General features: G+C 35.7%; 2 protein-coding genes across 2 annotated transcripts; both read right to left on the minus strand.

The window, feature by feature from the left end:
* Positions 1–4,694: 4,694 nt before the first annotated feature.
* Positions 4,695–13,037, minus strand: LOC149902424 (cytoplasmic dynein 2 heavy chain 1-like). Its single transcript, XM_090110236.1, has 18 exons — positions 13,029–13,037; positions 12,798–12,952; positions 12,163–12,341; positions 11,792–11,901; positions 11,428–11,718; positions 11,166–11,315; positions 10,748–10,864; positions 10,476–10,668; positions 10,056–10,192; positions 9,298–9,438; positions 9,086–9,184; positions 8,527–8,671; positions 7,780–7,935; positions 7,080–7,165; positions 6,618–6,741; positions 6,257–6,381; positions 5,466–5,588; positions 4,695–4,931 (listed from the first exon to the last, which is right to left on the minus strand). The coding sequence occupies exons 1-18, from the start codon at positions 13,035–13,037 to the stop codon at positions 4,695–4,697; spliced, it is 2,577 nt and encodes an 858-aa protein (XP_089966362.1).
* Positions 13,038–16,714: 3,677 nt separating this feature from the next.
* LOC149902425 (cytoplasmic dynein 2 heavy chain 1-like) lies at positions 16,715–23,720 on the minus strand. The gene is made up of 20 exons (XM_090110237.1): positions 23,683–23,720; positions 23,034–23,216; positions 22,391–22,514; positions 22,181–22,288; positions 21,850–22,006; positions 21,273–21,480; positions 20,794–20,968; positions 20,492–20,641; positions 20,096–20,265; positions 19,694–19,796; positions 19,439–19,549; positions 19,102–19,247; positions 18,871–18,994; positions 18,680–18,793; positions 18,384–18,591; positions 18,218–18,303; positions 17,798–17,935; positions 17,385–17,556; positions 16,992–17,218; positions 16,715–16,872 (listed from the first exon to the last, which is right to left on the minus strand). The coding sequence occupies exons 1-20, from the start codon at positions 23,718–23,720 to the stop codon at positions 16,849–16,851; spliced, it is 2,766 nt and encodes a 921-aa protein (XP_089966363.1). The 3' UTR covers positions 16,715–16,848.
* Between the last annotated feature and the right edge of the window lie 446 nt (positions 23,721–24,166).

Consider the following 24,166-nt stretch of genomic DNA (forward strand, 5'->3'; position numbering starts at 1 on the left):
TAAAATGGGGTACAGTCGTCGACACATGTTTTTGGACAAAAATATTAAACTTTCTAATTGTAGACTTCATGTTATTGGAAATAATTAGATAAACAAACAAGTTACATTACGTTATTATCTGTGTACCTACCTACATCAAACCTTTAAAAAAGTAACTAAGTAGGTACCCATTTTTAAAACTTCTTAAGCATGTCCTTAATTTTAAGTGTACAGTGTCATATTCAACGAAAAAATGAACGTGTTTTTGTAAAAAACAACTCGCTTGCTACCTAGTTTTACAGTGCAATTAATGAATGAGTGTAAAATCAATTTAGTTAAATGCCACTATTATAAATTGAAATATACTTACTGATTTGGGTGCAGCTCCTATATTGATTACGTACTAGATACACAATTTTATATAGGTAAATAATGACATCACCAACACATTGTTTGGTTTTGCAACCCACTATGTAGTCAAACTCAAAAGCCGGCGTTATTATAATGATGTGCGACGAAGTAAACAAACAAAGAAACTGAGAAGCGCTTGTTCGTTTCGATTGCTTTGTGACACAAAATGGACCCTTATCACCTTCAAAATACAGATCAGTCTTGTCTAATAATCGTAAGATGTTAGGGCAGCGCCATCTAGTATTTAAACATAAACATATTCATTTGCGTCGCGGGCGCCGCGCGTCGTAAGCCCCATACCTATTGACCGTACGTGCATCCATTACTGCCACACTATATTGAACTTTATCACATGAGGAATACAGGTCAATTCCGTAAACGTTGTGGTTCCGTCCTTGATCCGGAAAATGATTATTTTGAATAATTTTGTCAGTTGTAATGTAAGCATTAATAACAGCAACTTTATTCTTCATGCATGATTTACTTCATTTGATATCTTAATCCTTCAAGCGCCGTGATCTAGACAAAATATATAAAATCATTGTTCCTAGCTACCGGGGTCCCATGCGACGCGCGAAGGCTTAATCATATTATTATAAAGTATTATTAAAATAATGTGTAATTAATAATATTGCGATTCTAAAGTAAATACTCCCTTACATAGACAATTAATAATTTACACAAGACAAAAATTGTTAGAAAGAAAGTTAATAATATTGTATTCGACTGTACTCAATGTAATGTATGTAGAAGTTTACAATCAAATTTAATGGTTTTCTAGGTCAAAAGTCAAGCAAAAATTGGACTGATATTGGGCACTATTTCAAGCACAATTTTTTGAGACGTAAATTGTACCTATAGCTCGTTCGATATTCGCGCACTGAGGTGAGTATGCTGGGCGTAGAACCTACGCCCAGCATACTCACTGAACGAAGCCTGTAACTCCGAAGTTATTCGAGCACTGTTTTTTCTTTTTGGGCACCGTTTGGCACTATTTGGGAACTATTTTTTGAAGTATGAATTATGTTTGAAGCGTATACAGATTCTCCGGACGGAGGTGAGTATGCTGGGCGAAACCTTCGTCCAGCATACTCATCGAACTATGGCTATAACTTCGCAAGTACAAGAGCACTATTTTTTTCCTTTGGGCACTATTTAGCACTATTTCAGAACAGTTTTTTGACATTCATGAATTAATATCAGGATTCCATGGTGAGTATGCTGGACGAAGGGACACAAATATAACAATCACAGGAAATAAACATACACGAAACATTATTTTTATTGATAAAAAAATGGCTAAAATTGAAACATTTTATAGCGAGTTTTAACAAACTCAAATACATATTTTATTTTTCAATCAGGCTTCTTCTAGAAGTACTTTTGAATCGACATAACATATTTTAACATTTACCGACGATTCGGAAAGCAATTTAAAAAAGGACTTCGAAAAGAAAAAGTGATCAAATGAAGCCCGCCATGGTTCTAATTACCAAACAGTGAATCTATTATCTATCATTGAAAGGCAAGCAACATATCTTTACAAAAAGTGAAGCTTAAAATTAGTAGTATTAGTAGGTACCAACTTGGTGAGAAATTGAGTAGTAAGAAAGTAAGTAAAAATTATATCGTGCTGTTCATTTCTGAGCTGGATGTAAGTATAGTAGAGCCATTTTAATAGGCAACATTTGACAGTTCAACAAAATTCATCAATGTAACCTATATAGTAACGACGACATAGATTAACACTGTGGATTAACATGATATTTCGTTTTGTTAGAACTGCACATTTGCTTAACTTTTTTCAATTACTATTAGGTACATATTTATAATAATAATGACCGATACAAGTAATTTTAAGATTTGATTTTACTGATAACCATTCTAAACATAATAAACAATTTCTGATTTAAAGAACTGACGTCGCTACAATTTTGTGTCGATAAACATTTTTTCTTTTTATTACTTGTGAATCATAAATTAATAAATGCGTTGTGTTTTTTTAATTATGTATTATATTTGTCTTATTTTGCTCCCTAAATTTACAAAAGAAATTTACAAAAGACCTATTACTGAATTTTAAAATTGACATGTGTTTCAAGTTCGATTGAAAAATGTTTCAAGTCCGTATCGATCACTTTAATCGATGTTTTTAAGCAGGTTACCTCTTTTCGAAGATAAAATTGAGAGAGGTCAAATGTTGCCCATTAAATTGGCTCGACTATAACTTAAAATTCCTTTTTAATTTTTATTCTAACTGCTTATAAATTTATTAGGTTAGTTGAGCATTTAAAATATATGAAAATACTGTGGTAAATCTAATGCAGTGTACACGATATATTCACAGTTAAAATATGAAGGCCTAATTTATTTATTCGTTTTGTTTGAGAATGATACAGAGTTATTAGGCATGAATAATTGTAACACACATCAATTTCAAATTGTTATCAAAGCGTGTACTTATTTGACTTATGCCTTTAGTTAGGTGAGTAAATTTTTTTATAAATGAATATAAGTATTTGTATACAGGAATATTAAAAAATAAAACGATTCAATTTACACATAAACTTTTATTTCTGCAATACTTCTAAGCTTAGTCTTAACACAACATATCTTTATATATAGAGAATCCCAAATCTAAGTGGGTAAGTAAGTAAATAAGTAAAACTAGTGTGTTACCCGACGGGCGTGACATAGACGAGCATATAAGTAAGTAAGTAAACTATTCAACGGGTGCGACGTATAACGCAGCGGCGTGCAGTGTGGCGATACGCGGCGCGAACGAGTCGGCGAGCGGCGCGCGGCACGAGCACACCAGCGCTGAACGCGTGGCACTCGTGTATAGTGGTAGCTCGAACCCGCCAACGTTGTCCTGTGAGTATGAAATACATTTTATAATCACATTGTTATTAAAATGAAAATGTTTAGGCGCATGAGACTAATTTTTTTAAGGACGAAACACAATAATAATAATATTACCGTCACGAAGACGTGCAGCGTTTTTTTTTGAAGATGATAGCGGCGATTGAGACCGATAGAGAAAGGGTTTAGGGCGATCGTGGCATAGCAAAGAAGTTTCACTTCTAACACGACTAATTTGTACGCACGCACCCTTTTTATTATGTTTCATCATGATACTAAAATTGATTTTGACAGGTGACATTTAAGTGAAAATTGAATTAGGCCCGATTTTTCAATCCTTGGTAACAACTTATCCGTCCAATAAAGTATTACACGATAATATTAAAATGTGACCATTAAACTGTCAAATCCGGACAATTAAAATGCATTTTTGAAATGTTAGTTTAATACGTTATCCGAAGAATAAGTTTTAACCAACGATTGAAAAATCAGCCCTTATTGGGATAATGTTCTTCATATCTTCGGAAAGTTCAGGCACAATAAATACAATATGTACAAGTAAATACAAACCACGTGTTCATCCTTGGGCACATACGCTAGTGCGAGCGGTGGCGCGGTCGCGTGCGGTGCGCCCCCCCCGCGCGCCGCCCGCACCGCACCGCCCTCCCACACACACGCGCTCATACGTAGACCCGTCACTATTAGAGCGCCCTCGTTTGCTGCTGAATCTGAAAATTTTGAATACCACAAAATTTAAAGGGAAATGTTGCGTACATTTTATGACAAGTGTGGGTGGAAATTATTACATATAAAATAATTGATTAGCTGACTTTGATTACAGAAGATAGCGCGTTTCATGCGAAATAACCTTTGAAACCTATTGTGAAGCTAAATGCAAATAAATAAAAAGTGATGAAAATAATTACTTTTATACCTGATAGTTGTTTAGATATAAATAACATTTTTAGGATAGGTATATAAAATTTTTATTATACATTCATTTGTACGAGAATCTTACCTAAGCATATTTATTTATTATCCCATTTCTATACCTCATTTACGTTCGATTCACTATAATAACATACCGTGTGGATCCCACTGCGTGTGCAAACGCAGGCGGTGCGGTGCGACACACAAACGCGCTGCGGCAGCTGCCTGCAGTGCTACTAGCGCGCGACACGGGGATAACAGACCGCGGATATCCACACCTTAACAAACAGAATTTTAGGTATTACCACAGACTAATAATAATATACTACGTATACAAGTATTACCTTGTTTATTGCATACATATTAAATAAGCTACATGTTAATAACCAAAGAAAAAAGTTTCAAATCGATTTGTAGACAAATTGTTTAAATATATACAACAGGAATGGAGTTTTATTCTGTTCGTTACACTTTTCGAAAACCAACAACGAACTTATGTTAACAGTGAATGATTACCTGCTTAGTCCATTTAAAATTATTAATTGGTAATTACATTTACTTTGATCCCCATGTCCTATAAAATAATATTTATATAAGCATAATGCAATTTCCTTACTTTTAGGAATATAATCTTCGGGTATAGTATCAGCAAGGCGTGCGACAGCGGCTCGAGCTCGGAAACAGAACTCTCGGATGTAATCGTCTGGTTTATCTGGCCCTGGCCATAGTAATTGCCACTCTTCTGGTACCTATATATAACGACGTTTCGATTTAAAAAAATCATCATGTAAAAATTCGTTTGTCTGTATGTTCGTTTGGTTGTTTTTATTTTTCTTTCTTTCAGTGATTTTTGAAGTGAAACTTCTTTATCGGGGTTGGACAAAAATTTAGTGTAACATTTTTGCGTTACGCCGTACTCGTGACATTTTTGCGTTACGCTGTACGCGTGACATTTTTGCGTTACGCCATACTCGTGACATTTTTAAGGTCATAAAGAAGTTTCACTTCTTACGTGTGTACTCTAGTACACGCATACATTTTTTTTGTGTTTGGAGATAGCTGGGAGGCTGTACAGTGGCATAGTCTACCTTTATTGCGGGTAAAATTGTACTTTAAGAAAGTAGGGTATTGTGAATGGGGATGCTTGGAAAAAACTCCACTTGCACTTTTAGTATATAAGATTCTGGCTTTTGGAAATTCATCTGATTATAGAAAAAAATCTTGTTAGTTGTTTACTCACCCCTGCTGACCATTACATACCCTGACTTTATAAGTATACATACACAAGTGATTGGCGGTCGTTCCCGTTGCGCGTGCAGTGCGGCGAGCGCGTGGTGTATAGTGCGCGCGGTGAGCGCCGCGTCACGAGCCTCGCCCGCACACACCGCGCCCCACCAACCGGGACGCTATATAAAAAAAATTGGTTGTTTGTAAAGTAGGTATACGATAGAGATGTTTACGTGATAACATAATGCAGTGGCAGCGCTCGAGATGAGACGGGAGATCGGTCCGTCTCTATCTCGTTATACCTGCGATCGCGCTCGTGAGGTTTTGGTGTGACACAAGTTTATTTATTAAATTATATAGGAAATTTATTAACGTTATCACGTTAATAAATTTCCTGGACAATTTCACACACGGCAATATCTGATCCCATACTAAGCTTTCGCTTGTGTTATGGAAACCAGATGGCTGATAAACATACGTATATAATTTTAAATAAATACTTATATAGATAATTAACACTCAGAAACAGAGCAAACATCCATGTTCATCACACAAATATTTGCCCCGGGTGGGAATCGAACCCACGACCTCTGGCTTGGAAAGCAGGGCCACTACCAACCAAGCCAACCGGTCAGTCAAATATATAGATATTATATGTATTAAATAATTTATGTTATTTTACAGTTCTGATTTTATTTGCATATTTTTCACTTATTTAAAGATATATAAAATTACATAATATTACTTTCCAAGAATATTTACGAGCAAAATATTTTATTTCGTATTAATTTAAATGTATACTGAGGTCAAATTTATTGCAGGTTATATTGAATAATGGGATCCTTACATTTCCGACGGTGAAGTCTGGTTTAATGAGAGGATTTCCAGACATTAATTTTTTCCACAAAGCGAGAAGGGATTTAATTGGTGCAGTCGTGTCGCTCTTAGCTACGTCAACAGTAGAATTTAATTCTGAAACAAATGGGAAATTTTCTGTAGGTATCTGTATAATGTGTAAGTTTCAAAACAAATATAAAACATATTAATTTTGATCTTAATATCTTTGTATGTACCATGTTTTTATGCAATAAATGATTTTTTTATATTTAAATAATGTAGGTAATGCATTTCTAGACATACTATGAACATTTAAATTAATTTTAATTTATTTACTGTAATGTTTATAAGGTATTAAAATTAAAATGTACCTCTAAGACCCGTAACTATATCTTCCGCAGCTTTCCTCTCCCACGCAAGGCGACAATTGTCCGGTAGAGCAAGCAGTTCCGGTGAATCCATGTCTGGCAAGTTCTCAAATGCTGTAATATAATCCTGTGGAGGCGTTAATTACCTTTTAAAATTATTATTATTTTGTTTACTAGATTCTTACGAATCGTCTAATTTTATCAAATCGTTAAAGAGCATATTTGTATTAAATCAAACAACGTTACAAGACTACAATTTTAAAGGCGTTATTTTCACAATTTTCAGGTAATATTACTTAGTTTCTAGATATGAAAACATTATTTTTTTACATAAATGTTACTACATTATATACATTACATACTATATTAAAAAAATGTATCTTGAGTGACTAGCGTTTGTTACATTGTAACATCATTCAAAGCATCCGTAATAACTTAATAGCTTACCTCTACGTAATAACTTACCTGCAAGCTACCAGTGTACGGCAGCGGCGCCTTAAGCCCCGGCAGCGTGTAACTACTCGCTAGCGCTTGTTCCCCCAAGCATTTGTCTGCAAGCGTGTTTTTTTACATAAAAAAAATGTGTTAAAATTTACAATGATTAAAATATTAAATATAACTTGTAAAGTCAAATAACTTATAGTAACAACAGAGGGAAAAAAGCACACGCACTGCACTCACACACATACACGCACACGTACGCACACGCACTCACACATACATATTATTTTATTTGACTGACCGGTTGGCTTGGTTGGTAGTACCTGCCTTCCAAGCCAGAGGTCGTGGGTTCGATTCCCACCCGGGGCAAATATTTGTGTGATGAACATAGATGTTTGCTCTGTGTCTGGGTGCTGAATGTCTATATAAGTATTTATTTAAAATTAAATATGTATGTTTATCAGCCACCTGGTTTCCATAACACATGCGAAAGCTTAGTATGGGATCAGATCGTACCGTGCGTGAAAAATTGTCCTGTCCTGTCCTGAAATATTTTTTATCTGCTTTTGCTTCCACATTAAAAATGTATTTACTTGTAAGGAGGAACAATGGATCTTAAGATAAAGAGCTCTTCTAGTTTAAGAGTCAGTCATAGTTATTTAAGGTATAATGTTTAGAAAAATAAAGATTTTATTTATATGTTATTCAAATGTACAATAACTACCCGCAAGCGCGTTAAGCAACCGTCGGTCGAGCGCTCGTGCCACGCGTGCCGCGTACAGCGCCTGTACCAGCGGGCGCGTGGAGCGGAGCGCGGTGCGGGCACACAGGTGGGCCGCGCTAGCCTCGCCCCACCCCCACTCGTAGGGGGAACTCCAACCTGGAATAGTATAAAGTCGTGTTATTGTGGGGATAACATATTGAAGTGAAAACCTCTTTAGCGGCGTTGGGTATAAAATCTTAAACTCGCGTCAGGACACGTGGCCTGATCGAAAAAGCATATGACGGATGATTTTTTTTTAGCCCTTATATTCCATGCGTAAGACGGATACCATTCCAAAATATCAAACATGCTGAACGTTAATAATAAAGTTTTCACTTCTGCCGGCACTCCCGGAGTGCAACCCGTCTTTTTTTTTATTTATCTACAGGTTAGGTTGCTAAAACGTATAAAGGTGAACGAGGTAAATTATAGGTAGACAGATTGTCTGAATAAACTACTATTTTTGTAACCGTAAAACGACTTCAAATGCAAAGCGATGACATTAGTGACACAGAAGGTCGCTTTTACCTTACATAACTTAAAAAGGTTATTTTTTTACGTATATTCGACACGATAACAATAAACTAAACTGTTTTTAACTGCAGGCGTCATTTAAACCAATTTTTGATTTTTGCAGTCAATAGTGGATATGAATTTAGTCTGTCCGGTTATAAGTTTTGACGGAAACATATACACTAACGGACTAACCTAAGGGCACGTAGGCGCGTCGCTCAATCGCAAGCGCATGGAACAACGCAAGGCAAGCGAGTTGTCGCGCGACTTGCGTGCTGTGCGGGCCCGCAACCCACGCGCTCAGTGTACTGCACACGTTGCGCTTCACACCTTCCGGACTCTGAACAGAACATAACACATTGTTTGTTTGTTTGAACGCGCTTATCTCGGGAACTACTGGTCCGATTAGAAAAATTATTTCGGTATTAGCTACCACCGACCAACAGGAGTGGAGCCACAGGGGTGAAACCGCGCGGAGCAGCTAGTTAAATTATATATGTTTATTGGGTAAATAAATATTGGCTCATCACTACATAGTATAAAACAAAGTCGCTTTCTCTGTCCCTATGTCCCTTTTTATGCTTAAATCTTTAAAACTACGCAGCGGATTTTGATGCGGTTTTTTTTAATAGAGTGATTCAAGAGGAAGGTTTTAGTATATATAATTTATTAGGTTTTAGATAAAGCGGGCGAAGCCGCGGGCGGTAAGCTAGTCTAAAATAAATTTGAAACAATTAGTATTGGAAAATGTTACCTCAAGAATGACGTTGACACAAGAACTGGAAATCGCTGATGGTATGTCACGATCTTCGGCCAAAATCCAGACGCGAAACTCTTCATTAAAATCTTCTATCTGCAACATGATAAAAATAGATCAAGGTACTCATTTAAAATACTGATACTTATTTTGACGATGTTATTAGATCGAAGGTGTACTTTAATATTATAATATACTAAGTTACTTACTGCGCGATTAGCCAAACTATCCAGAAAATCACGTAGATGTTTAGAGAAAGGCGATGCGCCAACATTGATAGCAACCGAGCCACCGCTGCGACTCTCTTCCAGTGCTCTCTCATATACTTCCCGACCTTCTTCTACGCCAACCTGTATTTTTTTGATTGATTAAAAAAAAGAAGTGTGGCACTCGGGGACTGCCGCGGTAAAGCTATTGCATGCTATGCCTTCAAACCACACCTCCGTGCCCGTCGGAGTGGGGAGCGTGAGGTTTTTCGTTACGGAATTTCTGGATTCGGTCCCCACGCTCAAGGCCCGCGATAGAAGCTATGCAATAGCTTAATAAATTTTAGGCAAAGTGTGATTTTGATCATGCTTATCAGTATTCAATTTTTTGTTTTTTGTATTCAATATAACTACAAAACTTCATCTAAAACTAAGCTAACTAAATCTAAATTTTAGATGAAAATTACTGTAAAATTATTATGTAAACTTTTTGATTTTTATATTCTACTAGGTTTCCGCCCGCGGCTTCGCCCGCGCAGTCAAAGAAAAACCCGCATAGTTCCCGTGGGATTTCTGGGATTGCGTCATTTTCCCGGGATAAAAAGTAGCCTATGTCCTTTCTCGGGTATCAAAATATCTCCATACCAAATTTCATGAAAATTGATTCAGTAGTTTAGGCGTGATTGAGTAACAGACAGACAGACAGAGTTACTTTCGCATTTATAATATTAGTATGGATAATTATACAATTGAGAAATGACCTGTATAAGTCGTTGCGATTGGCAATGCGCCTGCAAATGGTCCGTAGCGTGTGCACCCAACAGCAAGACGGCACGTTTTGGTGATGACCACCGTTGAGCTTTACGAAGGGTATCCCCACCACTCATTATACCACTACCTAGTAAATTTCAATGTATATTATATAATAAATAATTAATAAACCTTAATAATAATGTACTTAGAACTTAAATCAATTTCTAAGGCAGAGTACAGGACATGTATTAGGGGGTAACTTCTATGGTATGCCACAGAAGTAACCCCCTAAAGAAAAGAAACAATGAAAAACATTACAAACATATTAAACAGTGTTCAATAAAAGATAATTAATTTTGAAAGCAGTAATTAACCGAGAAAGAAAGACATACTGCGTATATATCAAATATCAATGACAGACCACTTACCCAAAATTTGGTCAACAAAAGCAGTGATAGTCCTATAGAGACTGTCCTGACGTAAAGCCGTTATAGCAACTACGTTTTCGAAAGGACTCAATTTTAATTTGTTTAAAATATTTAAATCTCCAGACTGATTGAATTCAGACCACATTTCCTTATTATTAAGCAAAAGTTTGTTGAATAACTCTGGATCCTCCATCTACAATGAATAAATATAATTTATTTTAATGGTTTTATTGCGCACTTCGCGCGAAAGGTTTATTTTCCAAAAAACGTACCTTTATCACAGCTACTTTTTTTAGACATTCATCAGGTATCCAATTGAATTTCTTTTTAATTTCATGAACGAGTCCATCCTCGAAGAGTTCAGAACCACCAATAAACAACTGCCAGAGCTAAAAAAATACAGGATTATTAGTTTAAGGGCCGATTTTTCAATCCTTGGATAAAACTTACCCGTCCAATAAAGTATTACACGATAATATTAAAATGTCACCTGTATACTGTCAAATACGGGCAATTAGAATACCTTTCATAAGTGGTAGTTTAATACGTTATTCGACGAATAAGTTTTAACCAAGGATTGAAAAATCAGCCCTAAATAATACTTAATGACAGATGGTATTTAACAGCTAGAAAGGAAAACTAATTTTTTAATAGAAATAATATAAAACAGTTGCAATGTAAAATGCTCACCTTGTCCGGAATTAATTCAATGAAAACTTGTCTTAACAGGTGTAAAACGATTATATATTTATCCTTCTTATGTAAACTCAGTAAAACTCTTTCTATTATTCTTCGAGCTAAATATTTTACAACATCAGTGCTGTTAATATTTTTTATATCCTGTAAAATATTTGGACACGCATTAGCATTTTTTCAACGATTCCATATGGATATGATAGAACAATATTAAAAAGATGACTTAGAAACTATAAAATTGATCAAATAAACTTACCGGCACTCTTTTAACAGCTTCCACATAAACATCTAACATAGTCTCTACGGGTATTGTAACGAGGGGTTTCTTATTAACCAATTCCTTAACAGCTAGAATCAAATGCGCCGCTTTTAAAGCGCTTTCTTCATACGCTTGACATGAAACTCTAAAGTCTTCTTCAATCATTTGTGCTGATTTTAACGATTCTGATATAGTGACGCTAGTTTCACGAGTTTTGTTTAGAGAAGCAATAAGATTTGCGTCGTGTAAGATATCGCTATTCATGGACAGGTCTTTAAGAAGGTTCTCCTAAAAATATATTTGAACAACATCAATTAACCAATATGTAAGTGTTCAAGCCAGTAAAATTGCCAAAATTTACCTGTAATTCGTGAAGCTGTTTTTGGAGCGTAGCTTTCTTTAGTTTAATCTCCTTTGTCTTTTCATTCATTTCAGGGTTTTGCTTTTGCATTGTGTAATGTATTAGTTGATCTAAAATGGATATTGAAAAAATCTATTTGACAATTTTATGATTGCGAAATGAAAAATGAACCGATACTTTTACAATTTCTTGATTAATCATTGAGAAATGAAAAAGGTTTCATTTTTAAAATAACACGATCGATCAGAGAAACGAATCGACAAGACAAATGATATGCATCAGGTTCCATATCACATAAAGTTCGTGTAATACAATTACATTTCGTGCAATCCCTTCCATCCAAACCAGACCAAATAATAAGATAATCTCACCAAGCAAAGCATGTAACCTCGCTGTAAAGTACAGCGGATTAACAACAGCTATTACATACGAAGGTAATGTCCTTGCCAAGTGCGTGTCTCGTGTGACCAATAGTAACGAAGCGGATCGTGCCGCCCACCAACTGGCGTGTATACTATCTACGTCGTATACTACTAGAGTACGGTTTAACCTGCAAATAATTGAAGTGGAATTAACTAGAATATATTTTGACCCGAAATGATTTAATTTTAAGCTATTGCATAGCTACTATCGCGGGCCTTGAGCGCGGGGACCGAATCCAGAAATTTAGTAACGAAAAACCTCACGCTCCCCACTCCGACGGGCGCGGAGGTGTGACTTGAAGGCACATAGCATGCAATAGCTTTACCGCGGCAGTCCCCGAGTGCCACACGTCTTTTTTTATTTCCTCCACTGTTTTGTGATGTTATAGATAAGAAAGTCTATACACTTGGCAATAAATCACCCTTTTATAGAGGGATAATTACTCACAAAAAGTGTTTATTAATAAGTGATATGAAATTTTGAATTTAATATAAGTAACTTGTATAATATCAGCTCTACATATGTAACAGAACTACTATTTTGAAACTATAAAAAAAAATCTAATTACGGCTTGTATACTCACCTCAAGGCATATTGAACAGCAGTTTGTAACTTATCACTGGTTTGCGAGACAAAGTCACAAGCAGTACCCGATAGAGTATTTCGTAACCAACAAATAGCATCCCCATCAGGATCTATAATTAACGGAGTCAATCCACATTTACGTATTTGTAATACCTGTAATGATAAATTACACTATTTGTGGAGTATTTATTCAAAAGAATAGACGAAAAAGATGACTTAAAAATAATACTTCAATCATTGCTTATACGAGAGCAAAAATATTTAGAGAGACATATTTTTGGACCATTGATTAATTAAATCAAACTCGAATACAACAGATATGGAAATGGGAAGGTATACTACTTGTCTACTTAGAATATCAACGTTATGATCATAGAAATCTAAATAACAAGACACATAGAAGTGCTATAATGTCATAATTCGTATGAAAACCGCTGTCGCCAAAATCAACACATTCAAACCGAAAGCTAAACAGTACACACAAGTAAACTATGCCTTTTATTGGACAGCTTGATTTTAGTGAAAACTAACTTAACTATTAAATTAAGCTTTTGAATATGTATCCTAACGCACGAATTTACGGTTTATTTTAGAATAACATCCCTAAGTATATGAGACTTTTTGCTCCAATACGAACAAACGTGATAATAAGAACGGTCGACTGTGTCATTCATTGTTATTTCGATTACTATGGTGACACTCGTAATACTTGTAAATATTCTATAATTTTAAGGAAAAACGGCATTATTTCTAAAAAAAAATATTTTCCGATGAAATATTATTCCTTTATAAGTATAATTACAACTTGTGGAAGAATTTCCGCAATGGGAATTGCTGAAACACACCATGTATACACTCATACGTCTCCAGAGCAACTGAACAGTGACGAATGCACTGGTGATGTGAAAATCACCTGAGTGGCGACAAGGTCACGCACGCTTACGACTTCTAGTGTCTTGTTATTTAGATTTCTATGGTTATGATAGTAATAAAATTTTAAAGTCCATCTACCTGGTCCACTAAAACTGCATTTTTTAGAGCAGTTTGATCAAGAGGCAAGCCGTCTGCCTCCCACTTCAATTGTTTTTCCGTATTGGACAGAAAATTGATTACTGAAAAGGATTCCTGCTCATATCCTATGAGTGCACTCCATTTTAAAATATAATTTCTGTAAAGAAAATTATTATAACATTAGTATCAAACATGTACATTTATCAGGGAATATAATTTTAAGTGTATTTATGTGCATTACCTTGCTTGTGGTTCTGTCAAATCAGACAAATAGACTATGTACGCAGCGGCTAACAGAGACCGTTGATTTAATTCTGATATTTCATCTGATATATTTTTCAACTGCAACAAAAATATAGTTAATAATAAAGTAAACATCTATGTTTTTTACAAATTATATTTTGCCCGAGCTGTGTTTGTACTAATATTAGTAGGATTATTATCGCATAAAATATCTTACATCGGTCTCCCAAGTGTCGTATTCATGAGCCAGTTGTGATAGTAACCGCGTAGCATGTTGTATGGTGGTTGTGACGTTAGTTAACCGCAACTCTAGAGTGGCTGCATCACGTGTGTGTTGTCCGAGCTGCTCTTGGAGCGCTGATACACGTTCCTCTACTGATGTCATGCCGCTTGATAGCGCTTCGAGTTGTGCTTCCGCGCGCTGGAGGTTTCTGGAAGATTAGTTTAGTTTATTATTTGGATCGTAGAAATGAGTAGTGAGTATACCGTAATAGTGGTGAAAGTTTTGAACAATATTCAAGTAAGATATTCGTAAAAAAATTATATTGAATCAGATTATCGGATTTCGCTAAACTTCGACCTAAAATATTGTTTTAAATTTTCATATATTACAAATACAATAATAATGGTATCACATCGCTTACGGTATTTATCAAACATACAAATTCATTCTCATTCATTCATGGATGCATAATGCATATATAAGGTTCTCTACGTTCTGCGTTAGCATGAGAATAGAATATAGAATAGCGTATTAAAAAAATGTTTCATCCACTTTTTCAATAATCAAGCATTTTTCCACATAGTAAATAATTAATTACTCCTACTTGTGCAAGTCCCGCTGGTGCGCCTGCAACGGCCTGACACGCGCAAGCGCGGCCGCGTGCGCCAGGTTAGCGCGCACCCACGCGGCCAGCGGCGCGCACGCGGCACTCGCACGCTTGGCGGTGGCCTGCTCGAACGACGCGCCGCGCCGCTCTAGCAACCGCTCCACTGATTGCACCGCCTCCGGGCTTATTTGGCTCGCGTCTAGACATCTGGACACACAAATATCAATATTTATTCGACGGCTTTGATGGAAATTTTTGAGAACAGGATAAATTCGACATGATATAGCAAAACGCAATGTTCATGATTGAACCTTTTTTTTTTTCAAATAATATCCACAGTACAATATTTTCTAAATGTGTAAAATTATTATTTTCCACAATCGAAATTTACTATCTAAATATCTTGCATACCAAATGCCATTTCTTAAATTTTTAGTTTATGACAAATGACGCAAAATGGCGCCCGCCAAAAATTTTGCTCGAACCTAGTTTTAAAAATTATTATCTAGTTTAACTTACCGATGAAAAGTTATTCCTTTGCACTTTTCCGTATTATTTGTGCAATATCGTAACACACACGAAAGCATATTTGATGAGTTTCGCTTTAAAACAAACAAAAAATGAGCGTTACATTCGCGCCAATGAGCGAACAAACGACTGAGTGAAGATAAGCCATTTGACCTATGTTGAGCGGAACATAAGTGATGTAGGCGGTGTCGTCTCTATACGTAGTAATAATATCTCAATGGCTATCGTACACATTTTATGGTACAATTAACATATCCATGGAACTCATGCCTACCTGATATCTTCTTTAACGCCGCGTTTAGACAGGAAGCTCTTCATGGAATGCCACGAAGTATCAGCAATGCCCATGAGCCGCAGCACACCCTCTAGCACGTCACGAACTACATCTGGCGGAGCTCGAAGTGAACGCACCTTCAATTAGACAAATTTATTTTATATAAAATCTAAGTTAAAATGTATAGAAAAAATATAATGAATATACGTATAGTCTATGAATGAACTATGTTAAATTTATTTTACCTCACTAAGCGATTCTGGCTTGATGTCTCCCACAGCAGCTCTAGCAGCTGCAATCACTGGTTCCACTGTAGCTAATTCTTCTTCTATTTCTTTTTTACTAAAATATAAATAGTTTGGTCTTTGAACATACCTCAAAACATATCTGCCCCCCTAGACAAGTGGCTTTCTATTAGCGTAAAGTTCAATAGAATAGATTATGAATGTATGAGATTGACGTTTGATTACGATGACGACGACGATTGATTACGTCAATCTCATACATTCATAATCTATTCTATTGAACTTTACGCTAATAGAAAGCCACTTGTCTAGGGGGGCTGAACACATATTTGTTTTTATTTTCGTTTTAAAGTTCCCCTATACACTTGTATACTACGAATGAAATAATGAAAATGAATGAATGAACAAATGTATATACCGAATTTGTAGCTTTTCATTCTCCAGTTCAATATTCTTCTTCAACTGTTGCATTTCTTCGTGTTTATCGGTATTAGCTCTAACGGTAGCGCCGATTTGCTCAAGCGCTTTATTTGCTTTCTCGCGCTTGTCTGATAGTTCAGCTTCTTGCTCTGCTGCTTCTGCCTGAAGAGTGCTTACTTCGCTGCGAGCACGTCGTAAAGCCTCCACACCCGACTATGTAACAAAAAGGTTATGTATTATAACATTCGTTTCCAATTTTATAAACAAAAGAATATAATACAATAATGATTTTAAAATTTAAATATAGTCTAAAGGAATGATCTAACCTGTAGCATACTCTGGCGTTGCATCAACGACGATTTCTTTCTATTCACAATGTGATAGAAAGATTTGATGAAATTTATATATCTGTAAGGACTTCTCATCCATTCTGACTCAAGACTTTTGTATATGCCAACAAATTCTTCAACAGGAATTTTATTTAAATCTTCTTTAGAATCAATGGCATCTTCCTTCATTAACCTGATGAATAATATTACTTGCCATTAATCGAGTTTTTATTAAAGTTTGTGATATATTCTCATGGGAAATACTATTTTAAATACATATAAATAATGTGCTACATAAATATAATACTTTACCTCATGAATATGTGCAATGGTGCTAAGCCACACTAAGTGAATGTGCGTTAATATGGAATACCTCTGTACGACCAATATAGGCATCTCCTTTAGCGTCTCCTCTGACCATTGTTCGAGCCACGTCAATTGGGAAGTATTGTATAAAAATGGATATTTTTCCAATAATTCTGATAAATTGTCCTGATCTTTATCGAGGCAAATTAAAATACCGAGATTTTGTCGTATGTCTAAAATAAAAGTTTTTGATTTTGTGAAATATAAGAGATTTCCAAGTACAAAATATTATCAAGGAAGATTAATAAGAATCGCATTTGATTTTTGATAGTTAGATTGTACATAGTAAAAGTTCACATTTCGTCAAAAAGGTACATATATACATATAAAGAAACTTACTCATTAATGTCTGTTCAGCATTTTGTCCAATAGCGGGCATAACGTTAGACGGCAGTGCGTGTATTGAGTGCGCGCGAATGAACGCTTCTATGATTGCCAAATTACTTGAATTTGCTGACCATTCGCTTACAATTACTAGTGTGCGATTTCCTTCGCTTGCTGATGTTAAGGCCTGTGAATAATTTCAACGTTCCGATAATAAAAAAAAAATCGAAAGTATGAAATCTCAAATTAGATATTTTAAATATATTTATTTTTTATTTTGGTAACGATGCTGGTGAAAAATTGTTTTTGACACCGTGTACCATAAACAAGATAAAAGCGGGATTTGAATATTTCTCTTCTTTTTCTCTCTTCTAATTGTCCTTGACGTATCCTCGACATCTTAAAAATGAAATCCAAACAATACATACAGCTTTAAACTGCTGAACAAAGTGCGTGGGTATCTCCACGTGCACGCAGTTAGCAGCGAGCGCTGCGCACACAGCACGGCCAGCTGCGCTCGAACCCGCACCCGGCCCGCATACTGCTGTTGCTATACCGCCGTTCAACTGCGGGGTTATTAATGTATGACAATTATTGGTAAGTAAAAATATATGTGCAAAATTGTAACCAAATCGTTGATAGACAAAGAAAAAACATCTAAAAAAAAGCTAATGAAGTGGTTCGTACATTCATATTATCTAACCAAAAAGAAATTTTTGAATTTATACATTTGATTTGTTACCTATTCAGTGTGCCATAAGATACACTGAATATACATTTAAAATGCCTTATAATTTTCTACCTATAAAATGTATTATTTTTGCAATAACATAAGAAAGGGTTCTTACCGCAAGAGCAATAACAGGACACAGTATGGACAACTCTTTGCAAACTTCTATACCCGCGTCACCAAAAATCTTTTCATCGTCCGTCACTGAAAAGATTTCATGATAAACCATCAAAATAGCGTTTATATTGCAATAATCTTATGTATTACAAGTTTAAAATACTTACAGCACTGATTGATAAGCATTTGTGTACTTTGATACCACATCGCATAATCAACAGTTTCCAAATAAATGCCATCACCACGTTGTATCGGTTTAAAATACATGTTATTGTTCACTTTGAGGTACTTTCTAACGATAGCATCGTATTGCTCTTTCTCATTGTCAGTCACTAGTTGATTTCGGAATATTATATGCGCTTGTGCATTTAGAGCCTAAAACATAAAAGTTATAATGATACATATTTGTTTTTGGAATACATTGTAGTTGGAATTATAATTAGAGCAAATACACAAGACATACCATTGTTATATCATTAATTGAGGCCGGATTATACCACCTTATATTTTCACACATCTTCTTTAAATGGGAAGAATTCCATGAGTAATGTGATCTTGTATCAAAAGTATCCGTAATCTGTAAAATAATATTAAATGCAATAACTTGTTCTTATAAAATGTATGGTGGTAAGAAATAATTAAATGTAACTATACCTCTCTTAGCATCAACAAAATGTTTTGCGACAAGTTGGATATGTCAGTATCCGAAATATTCTTATTTACATTTTCGCTTAAATAGTATTTTAAAAGCTCCAATAATTCCTCGTCGGATGGCTCGCTATAAAAAAGTTAATCTTTGAATATCAACATTTTCTTATATTCGATTTTAAATCTGAGGAAATTTTCATGAAATATTATAAATTAACAAATATCTTATCAACTCACGGTAATATTAAATGGGCGAAGGCAGCGGCCAGACGCGAAGCGAGTGCGAGGCGAGGCGAAGCGGTTGCTATGACACTGACCCGAGCTGTGCTATACCACTGTGTACCATTTTCTTCCGAAGCCCAGAAGCCGTTACCTTGCATCAACTACATAACAATTGATAGTGTATCGGATTAAAAGGTTAGTTTTTGTAAAAAATATATATTATTACAAAAACTAACTACTTAAACCATTTATAAAATAAATTCTGAAGAAAAAATCTCTATTTTATGTACTTTGATATAATTGCCTTCACTTCATTCCCAATTTTAATAAATTATATGCTCCACAGTGTTACCTGTAACAAAAACGAGTGTACGGGCGAAGATCCCCACTCGTCTGTGTACGCGCGGTGCAGAGCTCGCACTAGCAATACCACTCCACCACCACCCGTGCGGATCACATTGTTCTAAACAGATAATCATATTTTAGTGCTTTGGAGACTGTTATTTTTGAAACATACCAAAAATGTAGACGAATTTTATATAAAATATTCAAGTTATAATAATTTCATGGAAAGTAATCGACAACGACTGTAAATAGAAATAATCACCCTTTTTAATTCAGCAATGATATCCGTAGGTTCCAAAATAGGTGTACAATCGATTGTAACAACCGTGGTGTTAAAGTCTTTTAAGATGTGCTCGGCTAAAGTGCTGAAAAAGAAATGTTATTGCTTATATTGCTTGCAATTTTTCAACCAAATTTCGTGGTAATGATATTCAATTTTTAAAGAATAATTTTTAAGGGATATGTTGTTAGGCATTCATTTATTTTACACATATAAAAACAATGTTACAGTAATAATTAAAAGTGGTATTACATACATCGTGGACTTTAAATTTTAATGACAATGAGAACACAATCCAAACTTATTTATCATTCCAGTATAAATGAGATGAACTAAAATCTACGTACAAACATTTTATTAAACACTATGTGCTATAAAACTAACCTTTTAGCACACGCATCAGGCCCGATGAGTATAGCATGCGATCGTGCACGCACTATCGCCCGCAGTGCGTGTGCGGGCACGTGCAGCCGGGTGGACATCACTAGCGTGTCCGATACGCGCTCGCATAAATTAGTTCCCGGGTTCGGAGGTGGACCGAGTATATCTGACATCTGTGTAAAAAATAAGAAAAAGATACATAAAATAAAACATAAAAAAAATCATTGCCTAAATGTCACAGTCAAAACGAGATTACTATGTATGGCAAAAAGTCTGACATCTAGAAAGTAAATAACAATGCAAGTTTATACATATTTTTTGTCGAAAAAACGAAAAAATAAACTGGTTTACTTCATTCTATAAGTTTTTCCATCCACACGAAAAAGAAAAACCACTTACTTCGTCATGAAACGCATGTATTGCATTTTCTTTGAGTAAACCTATCACGCTGTATTGCAGAGCTAAGTAAATAATTTCTTCATTTGATACATGTATATGCGTATCGGTTTCTTGAATTATATATTCTAGTTGTGTCAGTATTTGCTTTACCTGTAACGAGAAAATAAAATTGCAAAGAAAGAAATATGGGAAAATAGGGCAGCAACTTAACGAAACATAAATTGCAAAAAACCTGTGAAGCATGGTTATCAAACAAAATATTAAATGTATTTCTTTAATATTTACCACATTATTATACTTACAATGGACACATTGTATGTTTTGACTGTAACGTTCGACTTATGCGTGTTGAACCAATTCAAACATTTGCGTATTACATTTTGTAAAATTGGTATCGTTAAGCGTAGTGTTTCATTTTCCGTGTCAGCTTTTTGAACCCAGGTATTGAAAACTTCCTCAGCACAGCTATCTTCTTCACTAAAATGTTAGGGAACTATGTTACTATTAATCAGTTGGTGAAATTGCGTATAAGTCTAAAGTTTCCTGTATTTTACATTTCAAGAGCTGATTTTTCAACATAATAAAAACGGCCCTGCTTTCAGTAAAAGTAGGTATATCGAGTGTCGAAACACTATGCTGGTTCGATCGCTGGCTGGATCGACACTACGACAGATAGTAGGTATTAAATAAGTTTGGAGAAAGACTAAACTTTCGTTAGTCTTTCTCCAAGCTTATGGATATGGAGAAAGAAATTTATAACTTCTCCCTTCCGGAACATTACCTCAACAAAATAATCCCCATCCGCGATATAGTAGCCGGCGAAGCGTGTTCCATAGAATGCGTCTCGAACACAAAGTTAACGTTCTGTCCGAACTGTACGCGCCAACCAGAAGGCAGAGTTAATAGACGGTTGTCGTCTAGTACTGAGTTGAGAGCTTCTATCCATTGTGGGTCTATGTCACCGTCGCATACCACCCACGACCATACGTCTGTAAATATTTTGGTATCAAGGTAAAACGATGAACTAATCGCTATTAAAATTCATTAAAGAAATTTCATAAATAAAAAAAATTGTTTTTTAATGAAATTTCTCTACTGATAGATTAAATTAAAGTTAGTGTTCACATTTTTTTAGCATGTAAATATGATTATCGAAAAATTTTCATTTCCAAACATATTAATAAAAGAGATCTTTAAACAAGAATTAGTAAATATTAGTGACCAATTCTATATTAAAAAGATGTGCATGCTAATAAAATCATATGCAAATTGCATTGTGTAAAACCAATAACAATAAGGCATTGCAAATAATCATTTTTAAATACATAAAAACTTTTCCAGTTTCCATAATTTCAAACCTGCGCTCTGTTGCGACACTTGCAAAGCTATAGTGGATATGACTCCATCTATCCACTGGCGAGTGTCAGGCTCAACTCGACCTAATAGGCATTCCCGACTCACTGCTTTGGGGTATATCACGTGCTCCATTATTGTTTTACCTTGCTGTATGAGCGCCTGTCAATGGAAAATATTATGTTTATTAATTATTTTTAAGTTGTTAGTGCTTAATATGCAGAACCCGGGCTCTCAAAAATACCTAGAAAATGTAGAGATAAAAAAATTGAAGACAAAGAGTTTATAGCAATGTATGGAATATTTTTTTTTTTTAAGTTTTAAAGTTATGCTTACGGTCTTGAGTAGTTTCCTAATGGTTGTTTTACCGGAGCCAGGAGGGCCAACAATTACTACTCCCATTCTTTGTTGCAATTGTTCATACAATTCCATACATTTTTGTGGCTGTAAATTTCATTAAGAATTTTCACATCGAGCTTATTTCAAAAAATTTCAAAATTTTGAATAAAGATTATAGAAAATGTTATTTGTAATTATAAAATATACCTGTAATTGATTGCGTATGAGATGTAACGGTTCGAAACTGGAGTCAATGCTCATATAGATAGAATCAACTGTAGATTGCTCCTCGGGAACGTCATCAAAAACTAGTGAAAGTATATTTTCAAATCTGGAACCAAACAAGAATCTACAATCTTCATGATTGTATGTGATAAAAGTAGTCGGAATGTGATAAAATGATAAAATAATTTAAACGAACTTTGCATCTTCATCATCTTTTTCATATGAAAAGCAACAGTCGGTTAGCACCATTTATACACCTAGCCGCTATGATTATATTAAGAAAGCTAACAGCGAGACCATTCCGAGAACCTCTATTTGCACTTGCAATGCACTGTTATTGCCAATGCGGTCGACACACAAAATATCATAATGTCTTTAAAAAATTGGTTGTTTGTAAAGTAGGTTTACGATCGAGATGTTTACGTGATAACATAATGCAGTGGCAGCGCTCGAGATGAGACGGGAGATCGGTCCGTCTCTCTCTCGTTATACCTGCGATCGCGCTCGTGAGGTATCGGTGTGACACAAGTTTCTGAACATGTCACCCGACAAACGATTTTAAAAACGTTATCACGTTAAAATTTTCACAGAATAATTAAGTAGCAATATTTATCTAGAATCTCACCTCTCCGCGTCCGGTTTAGTGAGTTTCGACATATTATTTAGTTTGAGCACGGTTCGCAAGATGGCGCGCTGGGCCAGCTCGTCTACAGAGCCGCGTGCGTGCAGCGCCGTACCGCAGCTGCCCACTGCCGCCTTAAGCGCGCGAAGTCCCCAGTCGTAGTGACGTTGGCTGCTTAGTAGGTTACTGCAGAAGGAATATTATTAATTTAAATTAATAATTTTCAGTTATAAAAATGTATTTTTTTTGAAGTGAAAACTTCTTTAGCGGCGTTGAGCACTTTTTCTGTAATGGGTATAAAATCTTAAACTCGCGTCAGGACACGTGACCTGATCGAAAAAGCGTAAGACGGATGGAGAGTAGACAGCTATCCCCTCTCTACTACGCGCGTTTTCACTTCTGCCGGCACTCCCGGAGTGCAACCCGTCTTTTTTTTTTAATTGGCATGTAATAACGCATCGATGTTTTTTTATTATACATATTATGTATGATTAGTCGTAAGATCAAATCATATGTAAGTGTGCGATATGCATGCTAAGTTATAAAATTATAGATGTAGCATAATTTATTTAGAGTGAATTTTTCTAACGACGTGGAAGGAGAAAAACGTAAATATATATCAAAAACATTAAAAAAACTGTAATTTATGTACCTAGCCAGCATAAACACCGCAGTCAGATCGCTGGCCATCCTCAACGGGATGCGTCGCGAGCGGTGCGGGCGCGGGCGTGAGCGAAACGAAACTCACGAATCAAGTTCAATTCAATTACCTAGCCAACATAAACACCGCAGTCAAATCCCTGGCCATCCTCAACGGGTTCAGTGCAGCGTGTGCAGCCAGTAAATGCGTGGCGAGCAACCTAGGCAGTAGGCAATGCTGAGCTTAATAATCACGTCAATAAGCTCAATCCTACCTTGCCAGCATAAACACCGCAGTCAGATCCCTCGCCATCCTCAGCGGGTTGAGCGCAGCGTGTGCAGCCAGTAGATGCGTGGCTAGCGGCTGGGGCGCGAGCGAAACGAAACTCACGAATCAAGTTCAATTCAATTACCTAGCCAACATAAACACCGCAGTCAGATCCCTCGCCATCCTCAGCGGGTTGAGCGCAGCGTGTGCAGCCAGTGGCGAGAGGCTT

Source organism: Colias eurytheme, chromosome 15, assembly GCF_061535395.1.
Source record: "Colias eurytheme isolate Ceu_HAF_F1 chromosome 15, ilColEury1 Martin Lab GWU primary, whole genome shotgun sequence".
NCBI classification, from domain to species: Eukaryota; Metazoa; Arthropoda; class Insecta; order Lepidoptera; family Pieridae; genus Colias; species Colias eurytheme.